The sequence below is a fragment of the Rutidosis leptorrhynchoides genome, chromosome 2, assembly GCF_046630445.1.
Source record: "Rutidosis leptorrhynchoides isolate AG116_Rl617_1_P2 chromosome 2, CSIRO_AGI_Rlap_v1, whole genome shotgun sequence".
In the NCBI taxonomy this organism is placed as follows: domain Eukaryota; kingdom Viridiplantae; phylum Streptophyta; class Magnoliopsida; order Asterales; family Asteraceae; genus Rutidosis; species Rutidosis leptorrhynchoides.
This window is the reverse complement of record NC_092334.1, coordinates 577951351-577973962: the sequence shown is the minus strand read 5'-3', so window position 1 is coordinate 577973962 and position 22612 is coordinate 577951351. Positions and strand designations below refer to the sequence as shown.

Sequence of the window (22612 nt, the reverse complement as noted above, 5' to 3'; positions counted from 1 at the left end):
AGCTAGCCCTAATTCGCCATTTCTTCCGACCCCTAAAAAACGGTGAACTGCTGTCGCTTCGCTCTGCACTACTGAGTTGTAAACGGTAAGCTCCCCTTTTCATCATCTCTTTCTCCTTATTGAAACCTCAAACTTATTAAGCTTTAGTATCTTACAGCAATTTTATTCACATACAAAATACAAATTTGTAATTATCATATTATCTATTATCTATCGATATCATCTAATAGAATCACAATTTGGATAAGTTCCTCGATTAAAGTGAGTCTGTGCTCGTTAGTCTTTCTGTAATGATCCTCATAATTGTTTTTAGTATCGATAGGTTTTACAGCAATTTTATTCACATACAAATGTGTAATTATCATATAGAATCACAATTTGATAATTTCCTAGACATTAAGAAACACGCTGTGAACGAATGAATCACTTGTACTATGACTATAAATTTGAAATTGACTAGCCTTTAATCTTTTTTGTTAGATTATTATTTCATTTTTCTATAAAAATGGTTTGCTTTATTATTATTTTTTTGAAAGGCAAATGAATTTTATAAAAATGATTTGCTTTATACATTTATATAGGATATGAGGAGTTGAAAATATGCTACTAGAATTGAGTAGTGGATTTTTAGGGCTAACAATGTCTGCTCCCTATTACTGAGTATTTCAAGTTAGAAGTTTTAAAGGATTAGTACTTTTCTCTACATATATAATAAGAAGTTCATTGAGACCCTTGGATCAATAATTGGATGGCCTTTATTGACTCTAATGACATGTGATTACTTATTTAGGAATGTGTGATTTTATATGTGAATTTTACACAAATAATCACACATGCTTAGAGCCTTAGAGACAATCTATATCATCCCTAGGGTGCATTTTGGTTAGTCTAATGAGTATCAAGTTTTGAAGGGTATAAAATGAACTCACCCTATGCATAAATATGCATTAAAAAAAAAATTATTAGGGGTGCAAGTCCGACTTAGGAAAGTCGTATGTAGGGTGTGTATGAGTCTTTCTTTCTCTTTTTCCTATATATCTTTATCCTGCAACAATACTTGATGAGATTAAGTATATTATTTCAGTTTTATCAGTTCACTGATGTACATGAATATAACTTCAGGCACCTTGGATTGAAGCGTACTCAACAACGTTAGAGTAAATTACGAGTTTTCTTAAACCAAAATTGAAGGGTTTATCTACTATACGGGTTACGTTTCTAATATTCTGAACTGAGAGAACAAGTATTATGGCAGAAGAAGATAGAATAAGCAACTTGCCAGATGATATTATTCATCACATTCTCTCTTTCCTTGACTTGAAGTATGCTATGCAAACTAGTGCATTATCCAAAAAATGGAAGCTTGTTTGGACTTTATTACCCAAACTTAACTTAGATAGTTACAACTTTTCTAATACATCTCATTTTAATGAATTTGTGAAGCATGCTCTATTACATCGCAACAATCTTAGAGAAGTTTCTGTATTGGAGCTAAGATGCCGGGGAGAAGTTACACAATTTACTGGCAAAAGTATTGTGAACTATGCTCGCTTGCATAATGTTAAGCGATTGACGATAGTATGGGCTGCTACAGGACTTCATGAATTCCCACAGTTTCTTTTCAGTTGTCGGGCTCTCGAGGATCTCACCCTTTCAGTTGAGGATCGTACCTCCTGCCTTGCAAGATGCTACATATCAGAATCAGCTTGGGACTTTCCAGCTTTGGTAAAGTTGAATTTGAGAAATTTTAAATTAGATGGTGGTAGAAATAAGCGCATCAACCTTTTTTCCAAGTGTGTGAACCTAAAGGACCTCAACCTTACGTGAGATCGACACATGTGGATTGGAGGAAATAAATCTTTGTGTCCCACAACTTTCTAGTCTTTCAGTCACCTTTCTTTACCGTTACAGTTATCCAAAGGTTCTCAACCCAAAAGTTCTTAACGTGGTTGGTCATCAGCTTCAGAATCTGAATGCATCTGTCGACTCTATTGATGTACTTCATTGTCGTAATCTTTTGCCGAAGTCTGCAGAAGGCTTTGATTCTCTTAAGAAAGTGAATCTTTCATGGCCTGAGATTAAATATGTACCAGAGAAGACACGTCTTTCCCAATTATTCGGTGTATTCCAGAAACTCTACAGTGCCAAATTTCTTATCCTAGATCCGTACATCATTAAGGTATACAAATATGCCCTAAGTAATTTCTTATACATGTTACTAAGAGCATCTCCGATATAAAAAGCTTTTTTTCAATGCCATTTAATTGTGATAAGAAAAGCCTTTTCGGAAAAGGCTTTAAATCCATTGACAAAAATGTCAAGCTTTAGGAAATAAAAAGTTTCTAGGTTTTTTTTTTATATATAGAAAAGAGCTGGAGATGCTCTAAATTATCAGTTTCATTATTTGTACATTATGTAAACGTCTTTGTTAGTTTGTTTCAATTATATTTTTTTCATGAACTGGTTTCTAATTTTATGTTGGATATACAACACAAGCGAATTCCAAATTTCCGTGTGGTGTAACATGGGGTTTTAAGTATCGTTTCACCATTTTTTGTGTCTTGGTTGGAGAAGGCCTGCACCAAATATTACACCATTTTGGAAATTTGGTGCATACAATGGTGATGCCTTTAAAGTTTAGTAGTTTAATTATGTTGGGAATAAAAATGTTTTTTTGTAGTTATATTGCAAATTATCCTTTTGTGCGCATATGAACACAGTGCTGAAAGTTTCTGTTTCTTTGTATATATGTACCAAGGCTCTTTCATCATGTGTGGATCAATTGTTGGTTGTACCTTGTCCATTCAATAACTTAGAGTGTTTGAAGATGAATACGTTTCTGGAAACAAGATATGTCTGCAGCCCAACAAAACGGGAACATGTAGTTGTACCTGTTCAACTAAAAAACTACTTGCTTGAGAAGTCTCCAAGTGGCACTTTCATTACAGATTATCCTCAGGTGAAATGAAATACAATAGTTGTACTTCAACATTTTAAAATGATGTATTTATATCTTGATTTAGCATGCAACCTTTCTTTCCGTGGACAAGAATATTATGATTTTGTTAAGCAAAGTTTTAAGGTCCATTTGCAAGTTTCTGTACACATTTACAAGTGTGAACAACTCAATAACTTACACAAGTTTAGCAGTGTGAACTTTTTATTATTATTTTTGCCCACTTATAAGTGTAACATTAATGTTTTTGTACATAATTGAATGAACCTGGACAATTATAAGCTGTGTTGAATTTTTTTTATCGTAGCAATCTTTATTGTTTACAGAACGTACATGGTGATGTAATGTCGGAAGCAGAAACAAAAGTACCAGATACTATATTAACACAAGACGAGGAAATGTTGGATGCAAATGTACTGATAAAAGATGAAGTTAGTAGTGAGCAAGAAGCTATGTTGAAGGCGAAAATACAGATGCAAGATGAAGCCATTACAAAGCAAAAGGCAATGTTTGAGGCTCGTATACATATGGTAGATCAAGTTATTTTAGAGCAGAAGGCGATTTTTGAGGGTAATATACATATGGAAGAACCACCGAGGCATTTGCCTGAGTGGTATCGCGGTGGTGTTTAACACCCTCGCTGGGCAAGAGGTCCAGGGTTCGAACCTGGCTTCTGAATGACCAAATTAAACATGGACTGAAATAGGCTCCATTGAGGTCAGCCCAAAGGGAAGGTTTTACCGACCCTATCCGGGACTAAGGTCCGGCCCGCCTGCCCCTCGGGATGGTTTAAGGGTTCGGATCCCTGTGATCGTGGTTCGGGTTTCCTGCCCGAACGTGTGTGTGCGCGCAAATGATGACTAGGCTTCGGTCCGGACTGATGCAATCTTGCCGTTCAAAAAAAAAAAAAAAAAAAAATTATATATACATATGGAAGATCAAGTTATAAACGAAGCGAATGCTATGTTGGAGGCGAAAATACAGATGCTAGATCAAGCTATTATAAAGCTAAAGACAATGTTTGAGGCTCATATACAGATGGTAGACCAAGTTTTTCTAAAGCAGAAGGAAATTGTTGTTACAAAGTACAAGGCGATGTTTGAGGATGAAAGACAAATGCAAGATCAAGTTATGACAAAGCACAAGGCAGTAATGTTTGAGGCTAAAATACAGATGCAAGATCAAGTTATTACAAAACAGATGGTACCAACGAAGCAGTGCTTCAGTGGTACCAGTCACCTATGAACCCTGGGCCCACGAGAATATACCCTTTGCCAAATATGGGGTGCAGGTTCGAATCCCTCCGGGGGCGATATTCGGCCTGCAAGTTCTCGTTGGGTATTGGGGGGAGGTGTCTTACACGGTATACTTAGCCCTTACTGGGTGGGCGGTATAGGTGCCATAGGCACACGGGGTCAGGGTTTCCCCGCCAGATTAAACATTTTGCCAAAATAGATGGTGATTTTTGAGGCTGAAATAAAGATGTTTGTTCAAGTACTTGCAATTCAGACGGCGATGTTAGAGGCCATACTACAAATGCAAAATAATATTATTGCAGAGGAGGAGGCAAAAAATCAAATGCTACTTAATGAAAATGCAGAGCTGAAGGCAAGAATACAAATGCAAGTACAAAATAGCTGATGAATTGCAAGTCCAAGTTGAGAGTGGGACTACAAGTTTTGAATCAAGTGATTCGTTCAACAGCACTGTTATTGTATTTTGTCTGATGTTGTATGCTTCCTTTATACATTGAATGCATAACTAAATCTATGTTTTTTTTAAGCTTCGTGCCAATATATGGGTATAAAGTTATCAGCAGAAGAAAAACTCGTTTTATACAGCAGAATTATTCACTTGACAAATATCTAACGAAGATTGTTTATAACATAATGAGGTGGTTCACAACCTCCTAAATGATTTCAGTTAAAAGAACTGTTTAATTAATAAATTTACATATAATTTTGGCTGTTAATCCTCTGTGAAACTAAATAGTGTTGGTTGGCCAAAGGAGACCTTCCCCTGAAGTTACTGGTTTTGATGTGTGATCCAACTAGCCTTAAAATTCCTTTTGCTTCCCTTCATATATTTTAGATGTAGCTGTGAAAATATAAGCGGCCTGAATTGGGCACACTTTGACAAAAAAGCTTACAGCAACGGGTCAGGTAAATGCCTCACGAGTTGGTTTTGTAGAAACAACCTCAATGCAAAATACAACGGAAATTGCAAACTTGGTCGCCTTGATATATCGTAGTAGTAGTCGTAACCTCAAATCTTTGCATCCTTTGTAAATGTTGCACTCTTTCTTTCTTTCTGACTTTGTTCAGATATATCCTTTGTAGTTTCAACAATGGTATCAAGCATTTGCGGTTTGCCCGTCACTACTGTAAGTATTCTGCAGATGTTTGTTGGTTACTATATCTAAATACCTAAATATACAACTAAAATCAAGTTTTAGTATTAGCACAGGTCAGAGCATTATTGAATTATGATCTATCACAGATAAAGCTTTCTTTAATAATATATTTGTTCCACTAACAATTAGAATTTACTGTCAACAATGCTCATGTCTATCGACTATCGGTAGAACAAAGTTTTATTATTGTGAGAGATGAATTCAGCTTTTAGCTGTGTACAGTATATTGCGGGGTTGACGAAAAGTGCTTTGTTTCTTCCCATTAAAGAAGCGATATCGTCGGAGACCTTGGCTAAGTTGTTTATCAAGGAAGTGGTCGCTCGACATGGGGTTCCTATATCTATTATTTCGGATCGAGATACCTGTTTTACATCTCGATTTTGGGAAAAGTTTCATGAGGATATGGGTACACAATTGAAGTTGAGCACGGCGTATCATCCTCAAACGGACAGTCAAACCGAACGTACGAACCAAACTTTGGAAGATATGTTACGGGCGTGCATTATTGATTTCGGTGGTAGTTGGGATGAGCATTTGCCTTTGGTGGAATTCTCGTACAATAATAGTTATCATACTAGTATCGGGATGCCACCTTATGAGATGCTTTACGGGCGGAGGTGTCGAACTCCCATTTGTTGGGGAGAAGTGGGTCAAAGAGAAATCGGGAGTACCGATTTGGTTTTAGAGACGAATAACAAGATTGATATTATTCGGGAACATTTGAGAAAGGCTCAAGATAGACAAAAGTCGTATGACGACAAACGTAGACGAACGATCGAATTTCAAGAAGGCGATATGGTGATGCTTAAGGTTTCGCCATGGAAGGGTATTATTCGATTTCGAAAACGGGGAAAGTTAGCTCCTCGGTTTATTGGTCCCTTTAAAGTTTTAGCTCGTGTTGGTGAAGTTGCGTATCGTTTGGAATTACCCGAAGAGCTTGCGGGGATTCATAATACATTTCATGTTTCCCATCTCCGTAAGTGTCTTGTGGATGATTCATCATGGGTGCCGTTAGACGAAATTGAGCTAAATAACAAGTTGGAGTATGTTGAGGAGCCGGTTGCTATACTCGATGAAAAGGTTAAGAAATTGAGAAATAAAGAGGTGAGGACTTTTAAAGTCCAATGGCGTCGAAGTATAGGTTCCGAGTTTACTTGGGAGCCCGAAGAATTCGTGTTAGTTTATCTTCCCTCTTGTCATGCGGCTTGGATTGCGAGGACGCAATCCGAATAAGTGGGGGAGAGTTGTAAGACCCTAATCAGTTTGTACAGCAGTGTAATTATGTTACATAGAGTGTGGGTGATGTTGTGCAGTTAAGCAGAAGTCACTGAGTGAGCTGAGCCTAGTGCGCGCCGCGCACACTAAAGGGAGCGCGCCGCGCACCCCTTACTGTAGCCGGGTTCCAGCTTTTTAAATCAGATATTTTGATGGGCATTTTGGTAAATTCACTTATGGACGGGTTAGAGACAGATAGGTCAGTTTGTGGAGCACCATTACTCCATAATCAACAACATTATCACTTTAACTTTAATTCTAGAGAGAGATTGTGATTTTTGAGAGAGAAAGCTTAAATCCAAGAGGAAGGAGCTTGTTTTGGGTTAAAGCTCAAGCATTAAAGTCGTTCATCTTATCTCTAGCTTCGTTGTGGTAGTTGTGGTATGTCCTAATTTTATTTTCCTTACTTTGATTTAGTGTAAGGGTTAGGGTTTGAGTAAATGATGAACACAAAACCCATTATTGGTGATTTTGGGTGTTCTTGGGTAAAATTGAGTCTTGAATACTAATTGGTGACTAGTCTAGGGTTTCAAAGTATTAAATGATGGTTATGAACCCTAATTGGTGAGTTAATTGCTAACACACCTAGTTATTTAGTAAATGGGTGTTGGTTAGTTAGTGGATGACCCGAAATGGGTGTGTTGTCTTAAAATGGTTATTTGGGTAATAAATTGACCTAGTTTGGAAAGATGGGTATGAATTACCCTAATTATGTGTTAGTTGGTGTTGTTGGACCTTAATCACTAGCTTTTAAGTGATTAGTGGTGGTCTTGACTTTAATTGGGCGATTTTGGTATAAATGGGCGATTTAATACATTAAGTCATTAAATGCTCATGTGTAAGTGTTAGTATTGAGTCCACTTAGCTTGTGTGCTGATCAAGTACTTATTATATTAGGTACTTTGCTTTGAAGCTTGTGGAGGTTGAAATCGTCATCTAATTGTTAAGGTGAGTGGAATAATTATATGCGTATGTATATAATGTATCTATTTGTTGTAGCGTGAAATGTGTAGTGTCGAGGTGCTAAGACACCATGTTTCACGTGAAGAGTGTAGCATCGAGGTGTTAAGATGCCACTCGGGTGTAGCATCGAGGTGTTAAGATGCCACCTAGGAGTGTAGTGTCGAGGTGTTAAGACACCACTCCGTAAAATAATGAGTGTTGCATCGAGGTGTTAAGATGCCACTCGGGGTGATGTGCCGAGGTGTTAAGGTGCCACCCTAGGTGTGACAACCCGGAAATTTCCAACCAAATTTAAACTTTAATCTTTATATGTTTCCGACACGATAAGCAATATTTGTTAAGTTAAATTTAAAGAATTTTAAACTATGTTCATACATTCATTCAACCTCGACCAAGTTCCAACGATTCACGAACCATTAAACGAATATGATTATATATGTATATGTGTATATATATTATAACTTGAAACGTAAACAAAATATTAGATTAAATACTTTACATGATTGTATCTGTTTCAAAATGTTTATCAATGGAATTAGAAGATAAGATCAAATGATTGAATTATCAGATATATTGAATTATGATTACAAGTCTCTGTTGAAAGGCCCACGTTGATTTGAGAAATCTTTCCATTTTAACAATATTCGGAAAATGGTAAAGTGATTTATAAATAAGAACAAATTGTCAATCATTGAGAACTACACATAGGATAGTGGAAGATTGAATCTCATAAAGACTCGATTGATCTATTTAGTTTCAAACGTACAAAAATGTTTTCAGTTTAAAAAGAACTTATTATTAAAACGTATATAACTTTTATAAATATCTAGAACCACTTCTGACAACTCATTACTTAACTAGAATGATAAAGATAACGATATTTATATTTTATTTTATTAAATATATATAACGATTTAAATTAATATTATATATATTTATACGCGTATTATACGTACATAGTTTTATACTTTTACTATACTTAAATTTTACCTTTACTTTATTTTTACTTTACTTTAACTTTAATAATTCACTTTAATAATTCATACTTTAATAATTCATACTTTAATAATTCACTTTAATAATTCATACTTTAATAATTCACTTTAATAATTCATACTTTAATAATTCATTTTAATAATTCATACTTTAATAATTCAAAAATCTATTATAAATAGAATTCAATAGGTTTCATTATTTCATAGAAACTTGAAAATATTTTTCTCTAAACTCTCTCAATCGATTTACATATATATATTTACTCCGTATTATTTCAAGATATTATTAGTATACATAAAATATTACGACGGAGTGCTGTCCGAGTGATTTCGAAATTGTTTTTAGAGTAGGATAGGATTAAGAAAATTATGGGTTATAGCTATGGAGGTGATTGAGTATGGTTCATGGGTATGCTCGTGAGGTCAATATAGTGTTTATCATTTCCGTTGCGTCTACGTACCTTTCCTGCAATATTGAATCTCAATATTGATACGTGAGTACTCATAATTTAACTTTTAAATACTAATAGTGTATCCCTGACTAGTGCTCGAGTATTTAGGATTATGCATGCTTGTACTTTTGATATTGCCCTTAGACAGGTTAGGTTGAATCTTGAATTAGTTACACTTGCGGTTGAGATAAGGTATAAGATATGCATGTCTTTGAAAAGCTAGCGAAAAATTAAGAACTTTTCCTTTAGATATCGAATGGTTTCGATGAACGGATTAGAAGTTATAATCAATTGAATTTTCGATATTTTTATTAAAAATGATTATTATTATCTTCGTTTTTATCGTCATTCTAGTTTTATCTTATTATTATCATTATTATTATCTTTATCAATAAAAGGGATTTATCACTAAAAATTGTTATTTTTTTTTATTATTACTATCGTTATTATCGTTAAAGTTATAATTAGTATTATTATTATTATCCAATTATTATTATTATTAGTATTATTATGATTATTATCATTATTAATATATATATATCATTATTTAAAAATGGTTATTGTTATTGTTATTATTATTATTACTATATTATCATTAAGATAATTATTAGTATTATCGTTAATAATGTTATAGTAACTATCATTATTAATATTAGTGTAATTAAAACAAATATTTGTAACACCTAATTATTTTGATTACTATTATTATCATTATTATGAACACGATATAAAAGACGATTAAAAGCTATTAAACGAAACGATTAGGAAATAATGAGTAAGAGTATCATGATGAAATTAAAATATTATAAGATATTGATTTAGATAAAATTATCGTTCTTATTATTTTTTTATCATTACTATTATTATTAAAAGTATCGTTAGTATTAAAACTATCATTTTAACAAAAATTATCATTTTAATAAAAATGTCATTGTTACTATAAAATATCATTATTGTTATTATTTTAAATAGAATTATTATTTTAAAGATAATATTAAAAATTATCGTAAATATTAAAGTTATCATAATTAGAATTATCGTTTTATCATAATGTCATCTTAGTAATTATAAATATTGATATTTTTATAATAATAATTATTATTACAAAATAATACAACTTTTACTTACTATCATTATAGATATTATTTTATCAAATAAATATGTGATACAAACATATTTTACTACGTGTAATAACTTACTTTAATAATACCTATCATATTATCTTTATGATATTAAATGAACCCTATAAATTTTATTACTTAATATATATAAAAGTATATTTTATTATATAAATTTAATATAAAATTTTATTTATTAATAAATAAACTATATTATTTACTCTAATAAATCTTTTAAAGATATTTAAAAATATAAAACGACGATATTTAAACTATATATTAATCATGTATAGATTTTTAGAAATTATTTTGAGTCAAATTTACTTTTGTTGCCTTTTGCATATTAGTCTCGAGCATTAGGATTGTGGTACACTATGACTTGACCTAATTTGTTAGACAAATATTGACCAACACATAAATATATATAATTAATTTAGGTTCGTGAATCCGAGGCTAACCTTGCACTTGTTCAATGACGTTATATGTATTTTTACTACGAAATACAGTATGGTGAGTTTCATTTACCTTTTTACCCTTTATATTTTTGGGACTGAGAATACATGCGCTTTTATAAATGTTTGACGAAATAGACACAAATAATTGAAACTACATTCTATGGTTGAATTATCGAAATCGAATATGCCCCTTTTTATTAAAGTCTGGTAATCTAAGAATTAGGGAACAGACACCCTAATTGACGCGAATCCTAAAGATAGATCTATTGGGCCTAACAAACCCCATCCAAAGTACCGGATGCTTTAGTACTTCAAAATTTATATCATGTCCGAAGGAGGATCCCGGAATGATAGGGGATATTCTTATATGTATCTAGTTAATGTCGGTTACCAGGTGTTCACCATATGAATGATTATTTTTGTCTCTATGCATGGGACGTATATTTATGAGAACTGGAAATGAAATTCTTGTGGTCTATTAAAATGATGGAAATAAATGATTATGATAAACTAATGAACTCACCAACCTTTTGGTTGACACTTTAAAGCATGTTTATTCTCAGGTGTTAAAGAAATCTTTCGCTGTGCATTTGCTCATTTTAAAGATATTACTTGGAGTCTTTCATAGCATATTTCGAAGAACGTTGCATTCGAGTCATTGAGTTCATCAAAGATTATTATTAAATGAATTTATAGTTGGATAGTGGATATTATGAAATGGTATGCATGCCTGTCAATTTTCGATGTAAAGAAAGTTTGTCTTTTAAAAATGAATACAATGTTTGTAAAATGTATCATATAGAGGTCAAATACCTCGCAATGTAATCAACTATTGTGAATCGTTTATAATGTATATGAACGGGTCCTTTCAGTTGGTATTAGAGCGGTGGTCTTAGCGAACCAGGTCTGCATTAGTGTGTCTAACTGATAAGTCGATAGGATGCATTAGTGAGTCTGGACTTCGACCGTGTCTGCATGTCAAAAGTTTTGCTTATCATTTTGTGTCAAAAATTAACTACTTATCATCCTCAGGAAATTACCTGCTTATCATTTTTATTCTAAGACACGTCTTGTTGCATTGATTGCATGAATAGTGTATAGACAAAAATTCATATCTTAGCATATCTGCTAAATCATATCTTATCGTATCTGTTACTTTAAACTTTACCTGACATATCCCGCAAAGTCCTCCGTAATCTACGAAATCTTTTGATCTCTATATAATTAGAATACCATCCGTTAGCCAAAATCATTTCATATCGAAAAAAAAATCCTTTATCCAATCGTACGAAATGGAATTCGTCATCAGTTCAAGTCACTCAGATTCCGAAATGGAATCCCATTCAAGCTCCGAAAGCAGTGTGACCGAAATAGATCAACCAATCAGTCATCACCTATTCTGGATGAATTGGAGATGGGTTCGTAGCCTCCTCAATCATTGGAGACAAGAAGAAAGTGATCCCTTCCATCCACCACATTGCCCTCTTGACGAAGAACCTGAAGCACTTACCGGCGAACCTGTCCGAAACACCATTTTCTCGCTCATTTCCAGAGTATCTCGTCACGATTATATATTACATCAAATTTTAGATTTTATTTATCCGCCCGTCCGAACCGACAATCACCCCGGTGTAATAGAAGAAGTCAACGAGCTTCGCGCTCGGGTAGTGGCTTTGGAGAATATGGTGCAGAGATTACAAACACCAGCAGCAGCATCAGCAGCATAACCGATACCACCATCATCAACACCAACAGTACCATTACCACCTTCAACCACAACCGCGTCGTAAAACTCAACTTCACAATCTGTCCCACGAGCATCAACGTCATACGCACCATAGATACCAAGGAGTACCAACAACAATAACTGACGAAGTATTAATTCATAACTTCATTGGAGAAACATTTCCGCGGTGATTATGTAATCTCTAAAGTCTTAGAGATTATCTAATCTAGCCCTAACCATAAATCAGTTAAGCGAACCAAAATGATAGAAGGAAGAGTAGAAACCCTGACAAAAATGGTGTGTGATTAACAAGCTAAACTTGCTTTACCAACAACATCAACAGTACCGTCAGTGTTACCAGCATCGTTAGTACAGTCAACATCCGAATCAACAACACCGATAACATCACAAACTCCATCAGTTCAAGAATCACTGTGGACATCATTATGAATCAATAACGTGTATATTGTATCAACGAGTTATGAAGAATTAACTCATTCCCTCTGAAGAAATTATATGTATATTATATATATATATATATATATATATATATATATATATATATATATATATATATATATATATATATATATATATTTTTTTGAAATAAATCTTTCCATGCTAAGCTATTGTGTGTGAATCTTAACTACTCGGTTAATTCATATTACAAATATGCAATAATGTACGTCCTTCGGCCGCAACTTAACCAGCGTTAACTACAATCTCTGTCGCAATTCAACCAATTCCAATTCATAATAAATCAAGTATATATTTGATTTTACACTTTCATCATCGACGTACCCGAAACTTTTCAGATAACATCATTCGTACTTTGCGAAATTCACAAGAATTCCACGAACCGAACATCATACATCAACGAATAACGAAGTATTGATTCATAATTTCAATGTCATTAAAGAAATACTGCGTAAAAGTTATGTACTTTTTAAAGCCTTTAGGGATTATTCAATTCTAGTTTCAACCGTAAATCTAATGAGTTTAATTTAACATTAACTCATTAAATCTATGTAACATCTGAAGAAAATATACATATATATATTTTCATAAAGACTGTAATAAAATTCTTTTGTACACAATATTAATTGTGAATTTTTTTTTTAACGGGTAGGTAATACCTGAGAGATATATAAATTCACAATTAATATGTTACATTCTTCGAATCTGATTCAGCAAATCATTCATTATACTCCCTACTTTCACAACAATATACATTCTTTTATAGAAATTAAAACAACCATACTCGTTCAAAATTTAATTACATATTCTGATTTTGAAATCACAAAATTCAACTTGAGATATGACCAAAATCATCACTCTTAGATCCTTACATCTTTCACAAGCTATATTTTGACTTCAAAACTGTGTTAGAACATCAAATGTATGTTAACGATTACAATCTGTGTTCAAACCCTTCAAAAATTTCTGAAGACACTTCGAATGATGAGCAATCGAGATGATGATCCAACCACATGTTACCCACAGTTATGTACCCGAAAAACTATTGAAACCAAAGTAAAAGTTTAAACAACGTATCCGCGTCAGATTCTTTGGCATTTATTAGCAAAAATAACTTTGCGACTCCTATTCAAAGTAGCCAGTTTTGTCACAACTCCAGCAAGTCAACTTCGACTTTTCAGTTAGACTAACCTTATTATAACCTTGAGATATACACCATCGTTACCAGAGAACCTTTTACATTCCACCACATTATTAGCAGATGTACCAACAACTTCATTACCCTTTGACTTTAGCCTCTCCAAAAAGTCATTATAATTATTCATTGAAACCCCATCATTTACTCATTTGCATCATGTAATGAGAATTGCCATACGAATCATTGGAAATTAGCAATCAGTATTTTAAAATCTCGCAGCATGTCTACGCCAACAGTTATATGTGTATATATAACGTCTATCTTCTGGACTTAATTGGAATGTGAAGTTTCTGAAAAACACTCCGAACTACGAATTGGTTTTCCGAAAATGGAAAAAATGCTGATGAAGCAGCAAAAACTATAAACGACTTTAAACGGTAAAAGCTGGATGATAATGATGAAGTGTGCTGGCAAAGCACAGAAAAAGAGAAGTTTTGGAACTGAAAAACGGATTGAGCAAAGTAGGAAGGAGGCTGTGGACAAATTACAAAGACTGAACCTGACTTCAAAGAATCCAAATGATTCAGTACCTGCTGAAGTCATTAACGAATACCTTGCTCCTGACTCTAAACCCCTGCGGACAATATTCTTCATCATCCTCTGATATTAGAAATTCTAAAATATGATCATATCTTTCATTATAAATATCCTCCATATTTCTGAAGATATTTTCTTAATTTTTCTTATTTGAAATCATTTACCTCTTCGCGCTATCTGTATTACATCATAAAAGAAACTATTTTAGTTTCTAAATTCTGAAACATTCAAGTTTAAAATAGGAATATTTTGAAGTAGTGTTGGGAACTGAAGCATGAATTAGTATAATATAATGACACTTGATCAATGTGATTATATTACAGTAAGTAATGCTGAGTTTCTAAATGGAACGTGATGATTCACAGATCATAACATCATCACGTGCCATGTTATACGACTCTTGTATTCTATTTAACCTCTAAAATATCAAGAAAATATTTCTTGATGATTCGGCCTTTTCCAAGGTATTCTAGTAATTTGACAAGTCAAGATCGTGCCATCACAATTTCCTTCCTAGAACATTAACAATGTTCATTCTGAAATTCATATCTGTGAATTCTGGACCATTACAAGCGGTGCTTAATCGCAAGAAGAAGAAACGAAAGGACAAAACTCCGAAATAGAAATTGGGGTATAAATTGCAGCAAATAAAAGAGAGCATTAACTGTGAATGATAATGATTATAGAAGACAGAAGCAGAGACTTTGAAATATAAGGGAACATATAAAGCCCAACGACAAACCAGAAATTATAAACCATATATATCGATGCATATAGCAATATAAAGACACGGGAGAACTAGAAACACTATAAACCCAAGAGTATAGTAGAAGTAAATTGATTCTTCCGGCGGTAGATGAAAAAGAAGAATGACCGATATGAAAGTTAGAAGTATATCGAGAATCAGAACTGGATGGAGCATATTGATGAATACTTTAAAATATGAGTTGAGGGGGAAAGAATAGAAGGTGATGAAACATGACTAGGAACTTAGAAATCAACAGATTTAACTCACACAATGGCGGAATAAGTGAATCAAACCCTCTAGTGAATAGGTAAAGTTTTTTTTTGATTAATTTAGTCAAACCACAACTAAATCAAGTGTGATTAGATCAACACCTAGAGCTATTATTCACCACCTGGGTGATTTGGACTGAGAGAGAATCAGAGGAGCTCACTAGATCTGAGTGTGTGTAACAAATGAGAGGCTTAACCTAAAATGAAGAACATAAGACTTTATATACCCCTGCTGTTGACTCACCCATACGATTCATTCATCACACGTACGAGTTGGCTTCATCAGCCGTACGGGTGATCACTCACTCGTGTCTTCTCATTTAGGTTGTAATTGTGACTTAGCTCAGCATCAACCGTGCGTATGAGCCCGTCAGCCGTACTAGTGAGGCTTCACTCGTACGTCTGACTAAGTCTAACATAGTCAAACATCTAAATCTCGTTCCTGCAGTTCCTGTAACCACATACAAACACGGATAGGATAATAACGAGCAATCATGGTGGCCTATAAACTGTTGTACCTGCAATGGACGTGGGTAGATGTCTAGGGACTTGCATAAAATGCATCAACAGAAGGTGTGAGTTGTAAGGAAACGAAGGAGGTGAATTTATAAGAAAATCTCCGACAGAATAATTAAAATGGACGATCGCATTTAAAGCAGATCCTAATTCCCTTGATTACCGGAGAGTCAAATCTTATTAAGAAGATTTTCTTCAAATCCCTTGAAATCTGGGAATCAATCATATCTACGTCAAATGATAAGATGAATCTACACTTACTCATTTCACTCTTCTATGTTAGCTTCATTCGTACTCTTCATATAAATGAATTGTTTATCCAAATTATTCGCTGATGATAAAACTCTAATTTTCAGCCCGTATGCATCATGAAAACATACTTATTATCATTCACAGCCTTTCCACTCAAATTTCAGGACGAAATTTCTTTAACGGGTAGGTACTGTGACAACCCGGAAATTTCCAACCAAATTTAAACTTTAATCTTTATATGTTTCCGACACGATAAGCAATATTTGTTAAGTTAAATTTAAAGAATTTTAAACTATGTTCATACATTCATTCAACCTCGACCAAGTTCCAACGATTCACGAACCATTAAACGAATATGATTATATATGTATATGTGTATATATATTATAACTTGAAACGTAAACAAAATATTAGATTAAATACTTTACATGATTGTATCTGTTTCAAAATGTTTATCAATGGAATTAGAAGATAAGATCAAATGATTGAATTATCAGATATATTGAATTATGATTACAAGTCTCTGTTGAAAGGCCCACGTTGATTTGAGAAATCTTTCCATTTTAACAATATTCGGAAAATGGTAAAGTGATTTATAAATAAGAACAAATTGTCAATCATTGAGAACTAGACATAGGATAGTGGAAGATTGAATCTCATAAAGACTCGATTGATCTATTTAGTTTCAAACGTACAAAAACGTTTTCAGTTTAAAAAGAACTTATTATTAAAACATATATAACTTTTATAAATATCTAGAACCACTTCTGACAACTCATTACTTAACTAGAATGATAAAGATAACGATATTTATATTTTATTTTATTTAATATATATAACGATTTAAATTAATATTATATATATTTATACGCGTATTATACGTACATAGTTTTATACTTTTACTATACTTAAATTTTACCTTTACTTTATTTTTACTTTACTTTAACTTTAATAATTCACTTTAATAATTCATACTTTAATAATTTACTTTAATAATTCATACTTTAATAATTCACTTTAATAATTCATACTTTAATAATTCACTTTAATAATTCATACTTTAATAATTCACTTTAATAATTCATACTTTAATAATTCAAAAATCTATTATAAATAGAATTCAATAGGTTTCATTATTTCATAGAAACTTGAAAATATTTTTCTCTAAACTCTCTCAATCGATTTACATATATATATTTACTCCGTATTATTTCAAGATATTATTAGTATACATAAAATATTACGACGGAGTGCTGTCCGAGTGATTTCGAAATTGTTTTTAGAGTAGGATAGGATTAAGGAAATTATGGGTTATAGCTATGGAGGTGATTGAGTATGGTTCATGGGTATGCTCGTGAGGTCAATATAGTGTTTATCATTTCCGTTGCGTCTACGTACCTTTCCTGCAATATTGAATCTCAATATTGATACGTGAGTACTCATAATTTAACTTTTAAATACTAATAGTGTATCCCTGACTAGTGCTCGAGTATTTAGGATTATGCATGCTTGTACTTTTGATATTGCCCTTAGACAGGTTAGGTTGAATCTTGAATTAGTTACACTTGCGGTTGAGATAAGGTATAAGATATGCATGTCTTTGGAAAGCTAGCGAAAAATTAAGAACTTTTCCTTTAGATATCGAATGGTTTCGATGAACGGATTAGAAGTTATAATCAATTGAATTTTCGATATTTTTATTAAAAATGATTATTATTATCGTCGTTTTTATCGTCATTCTAGTTTTATCTTATTATTATCATTATTATTATCTTTATCAATAAAAGGGATTTATCACTAAAAATTGTTATTTTTTTTATTATTACTATCGTTATTATCGTTAAAGTTATAATTAGTATTATTATTATTATCCAATTATTATTATTATTAGTATTAGTATTATTATCATTATTATCATTACTAATATATATATCATTATTTAAAAATGGTTATTGTTATTGTTATTATTATTATTACTATATTATTACTATATTATCATTAAGATAATTATTAGTATTATCGTTAATAATGTTATAGTAACTATCATTATTAATATTAGTGTAATTAAAACAAATATTTGTAACACCTAATTATTTTGATTACTATTATTATCATTATTATGAACACGATATAAAAGACGATTAAAAGCTATTAAACGAAACGATTAGGAAATAATGAGTAAGAGTGTCATGATGAAATTAAAATATTATAAGATATTGATTTAGATAAAATTATCGTTCTTATTATTTTTTATCATTACTATTATTATTAAAAGTATCGTTAGTATTAAAACTATCATTTTAACAAAAATTATCATTTTAATAGAAATGTCATTGTTAATATAAAATATCATTATTGTTATTATTTTAAATAGAATTATTATTTTAAAGATAATATTAAAAATTATCGTAAATATTAAAGTTATCATAATTAGAATTATCGTTTTATCATAATGTCATCTTAGTAATTATAAATATTGATATTTTTATAATAATAATTATTATTACAAAATAATACAACTTTTACTTACTATCATTATAAATATTATTTTATCAAATAAATATGTGATACAAACATATTTTACTACGTGTAATAACTTACTTTAATAATACCTATCATATTATCTTTATGATATTAAATGAACCCTATAAATTTTATTACTTAATATATATAAAAGTATATTTTATTATATAAATTTAATATAAAATTTTATTTATTAATAAATAAATTATATTATTTACTCTAATAAATCTTTTAAAGATATTTAAAAATATAAAACGACGATATTTAAACTATATATTAATCATGTATAGATTTTTAGAAATTATTTTGAGTCAAATTTACTTTTGTTGACTTTTGCATATTAGTCTCGAGCATTAGGATTGTGGTACACTATGACTTGACCTAATTTGTTAGACAAATATTGACCAACACATAAATATATATAATTAATTTAGGTTCGTGAATCCGAGGCCAACCTTGCACTTGTTCAATGACGTTATATGTATTTTTACTACGAAATATAGTATGGTGAGTTTCATTTACCTTTTTACCCTTTATATTTTTGGGACTGAGAATACATGCGCTTTTATAAATGTTTGACGAAATAGACACAAGTAATTGAAACTACATTCTATGGTTGAATTATCGAAATCGAATATGACCCTTTTTATTAAAGTCTGGTAATCTAAGAATTAGGGAACAGACACCCTAATTGACGCGAATCCTAAAGATAGATCTATTGGGCCTAACAAACCCCATCCAAAGTACCGGATGCTTTAGTACTTCGAAATTTATATCATGTCCGAAGGAGGATCCCGGAATGATAGGGGATATTCTTATATGTATCTAGTTAATGTCGGTTACCAGGTGTTCACCATATGAATGATTATTTTTGTCTCTATGCATGGGACGTATATTTATGAGAACTGGAAATGAAATTCTTGTGGTCTATTAAAATGATGGAAATAAATGATTATGATAAACTAATGAACTCACCAACCTTTTGGTTGACACTTTAAAGCATGTTTATTCTCAGGTGTTAAAGAAATCTTTCGCTGTGCATTTGCTCATTTTAAAGATATTACTTGGAGTCTTTCATAGCATATTTCGAAGAACGTTGCATTCGAGTCATTGAGTTCATCAAAGATTATTATTAAATCAATTTATAGTTAGAAAAACAACCACCAGCAGCTGATACTTTAATAACCCAAGACAAGGAAATTTTGGATGCAAATATACAGATGCAACATCAAGCTATTACAAAGCAGAAGGCGATGTTTGAGGCTAAAATACAGATGCAAGAACAAGCTATTACAAAGCAAAAGGCAATGTTTGAGGCTAAATTGCAGATGCAAGATCAAGTTATCACAAAGCAGAAGCTGATGTTTGAGGCTAAAATTCAGATGCTTGATCAAGTATCCACAAGTCAGAAGGCCATGTTAGAGGCCAAAATACAATTTCAAGATAATGTAATTGCAGAGCACAAGGCTAAAATACAAGTGCAAGATAATGTGATTGCAGAGCACAAGGAAAAAATACAAATGGTAGAGGTAGCAAAGTTGGATCACGAGAAATTGATTGCATATGTCATTAAGTCCAAAATAGCAGAAAGTACAAGTTGAGAGTGGGGATCTAGATTATGAAGTGATTCGCTCAATTGGTTCTGAGATCAAATCAGTTATGGAAATGGTACCTGAGAGCTTAAAGGTAGTCATGGACACACAATTTTCTTTTGAGTATGTACAGTTGAAGAGTTCGTTCCTCACTCACATTGATGTTTGCCAGTGGTCAAAGATTGAAATCGAGCTGGGGATTATTATTAATGGATTTTGAGATTTACTTTTTGTAATAACATTGACGGTCAGTAAGATGTTAGTGTTGCTAAACGTTCTCCGGCACCAATACTTTCTATTATCTTATGTAAGCTTCCTGTTGACATTAAATGTATGACTTAATGTATGTTTATTATAAGCTTGTGATAAAAGATGGGTATAAAGTTATCACTAGAACAAACAAGAACAAACACGTAATCTTCATTTTATCAACACGACTATTCACGTGACACGAATGCTGAGCAGAGGGGGCAATCAGTGACTGCAAACCTAAAATGGGCACACTTCGACAATGAACCCTAGAGGAACATTTTGTAGTTATATTTGTTCGGTAGATGTCTTTAGTAACCGGTTAGGTAACTGCCTTCACTAGTCGGTTTTATTGAAACAACCTCAAAGCAAAATGCAATGGAAATTCCAAAGTTGGGTTGCCTTGATGCATCGTAGTAGTCGTATTCTCAAATCTTTTCTTCCTTTACAAATGTTGTGCGTCTTCTAATTGCTAGTCTAACTGTCACATCATAAAGCTGTAGCCTAGCCTAGTCACTGAGGTAGTGGTTCAAAGATCTCTTGCATATATGTAGTTACAACATTAAGCATCAATCATACATGTTTGATGGTTACTTGGTTTTTTTAACTATATCTAAATTTAAATCTAAATATGCAACAAACGTCATCACGTTAGCACAGTGGGAACATTTCATGAATTGTGTTGAACCTGGTTCTATCTGATACTCCGTATTTCTAACATTTTTATGAATATTTTTTTAACTATCCCAGATATAAATTTTGTTAATAATATAATATTTCAACTAATAATTAGAATTTACTGTCAACAATGCTTATGTGTATTTTTATTTTTTATTTTTTTTTGCACAGCGATTGGGATCACACCCGAGGGGGACTAAACCACATGTTGCGATCATCTCTCGTTGCGATCATCTCCCGTTTTTAATATGTAGCCAACGGGGGTCGAACTCCTGACCTCCCCTAAAGGAAGCAGACCACCAACCGCTGGACCACATATACAAAGTTTTATTATTGTGTGCAATTGAGTTTAGTAGCCGTGTATAAATTGTTGGGCTGTGATAGGCTATTGCAAATGTACAACTTCATTTGTAACATCATCGAGTTAAACTATTACCTATCAATTTCATAATTCATATCCATATCATCAACAAATGAAATCGTCTCATTACCTTTGGGTTGAGGAATAACTTTCTCTCTTCGCCAGTGGCGAATCTAGAATCAAAACTCAATGAGGTTCCGAAATTTTTTTCCAATACGAATTATGTTTGAAGGTTATTTTAGTGGTCATTTACCTTCAAAAATCTATAAATCCTCAATATATGTGGAGTCATATGTTTAAATTTAGTGGTGTAATATAGAATTTTAAGAGTACATTATTAAAAAACAATTAAACATGTGGGGTCATAGGACCTCATAGCCTTTCAAGTAGGCTCGCCACTGCTCTTCGCAGGTAATAGGAGTCTCTTTATCAGGATGTAGGAATGACTATTGATATTATACATCACATACCCGCACATCCGATAGCTTAGTGGTTGTGGTCTAGAACTTACATGACGTCTTAGGGTCCGACCTCTATGGAATTCTATATCTTGGGAGAACAAGAAAAAAAGGTCGATTAAAAAAAAAAAATACTCTTTCACCATTAATGATACTCTCAAGAGATAAATTTTTGAAAGTATTGAGAGATATGCAGTTGATGAATGAAAAACCTTGTAAAGAATCGGGAATGCGTATGTGATTTGATTGGCATCGAGGATGCTGTTGATGAATAAATTAGCACCGAAGGTGCATATGAGAGATGGTAGTATCGGGGACACATTTGAGGATTGGTTATAGTGATGTATTGTTGGTTAACAAATTAGGTAGGTGAAACTTGAAAGTGTGAGAAAGAGAGAGGA

General features: G+C 32.4%; 2 protein-coding genes across 2 annotated transcripts; both read left to right on the top strand.

Moving 5' to 3' along the window:
- Positions 1–4753, top strand: LOC139893235 (uncharacterized). Its single transcript, XM_071876390.1, has 4 exons — positions 1–85; positions 1123–2179; positions 2759–2959; positions 3283–4753. Exons 3-4 carry the CDS (start codon positions 2828–2830, stop codon positions 3586–3588), a joined length of 438 nt encoding a protein of 145 aa, XP_071732491.1. The 5' UTR covers positions 1–85; positions 1123–2179; positions 2759–2827; the 3' UTR covers positions 3589–4753.
- Positions 1249–2328, top strand: LOC139889847 (FBD-associated F-box protein At3g52670-like). The gene is made up of 3 exons (XM_071872767.1): positions 1249–1793; positions 1912–2179; positions 2275–2328. Exons 1-3 carry the CDS (start codon positions 1249–1251, stop codon positions 2326–2328), a joined length of 867 nt encoding a protein of 288 aa, XP_071728868.1.
- Positions 4754–22612: the final 17859 nt, after the last annotated feature.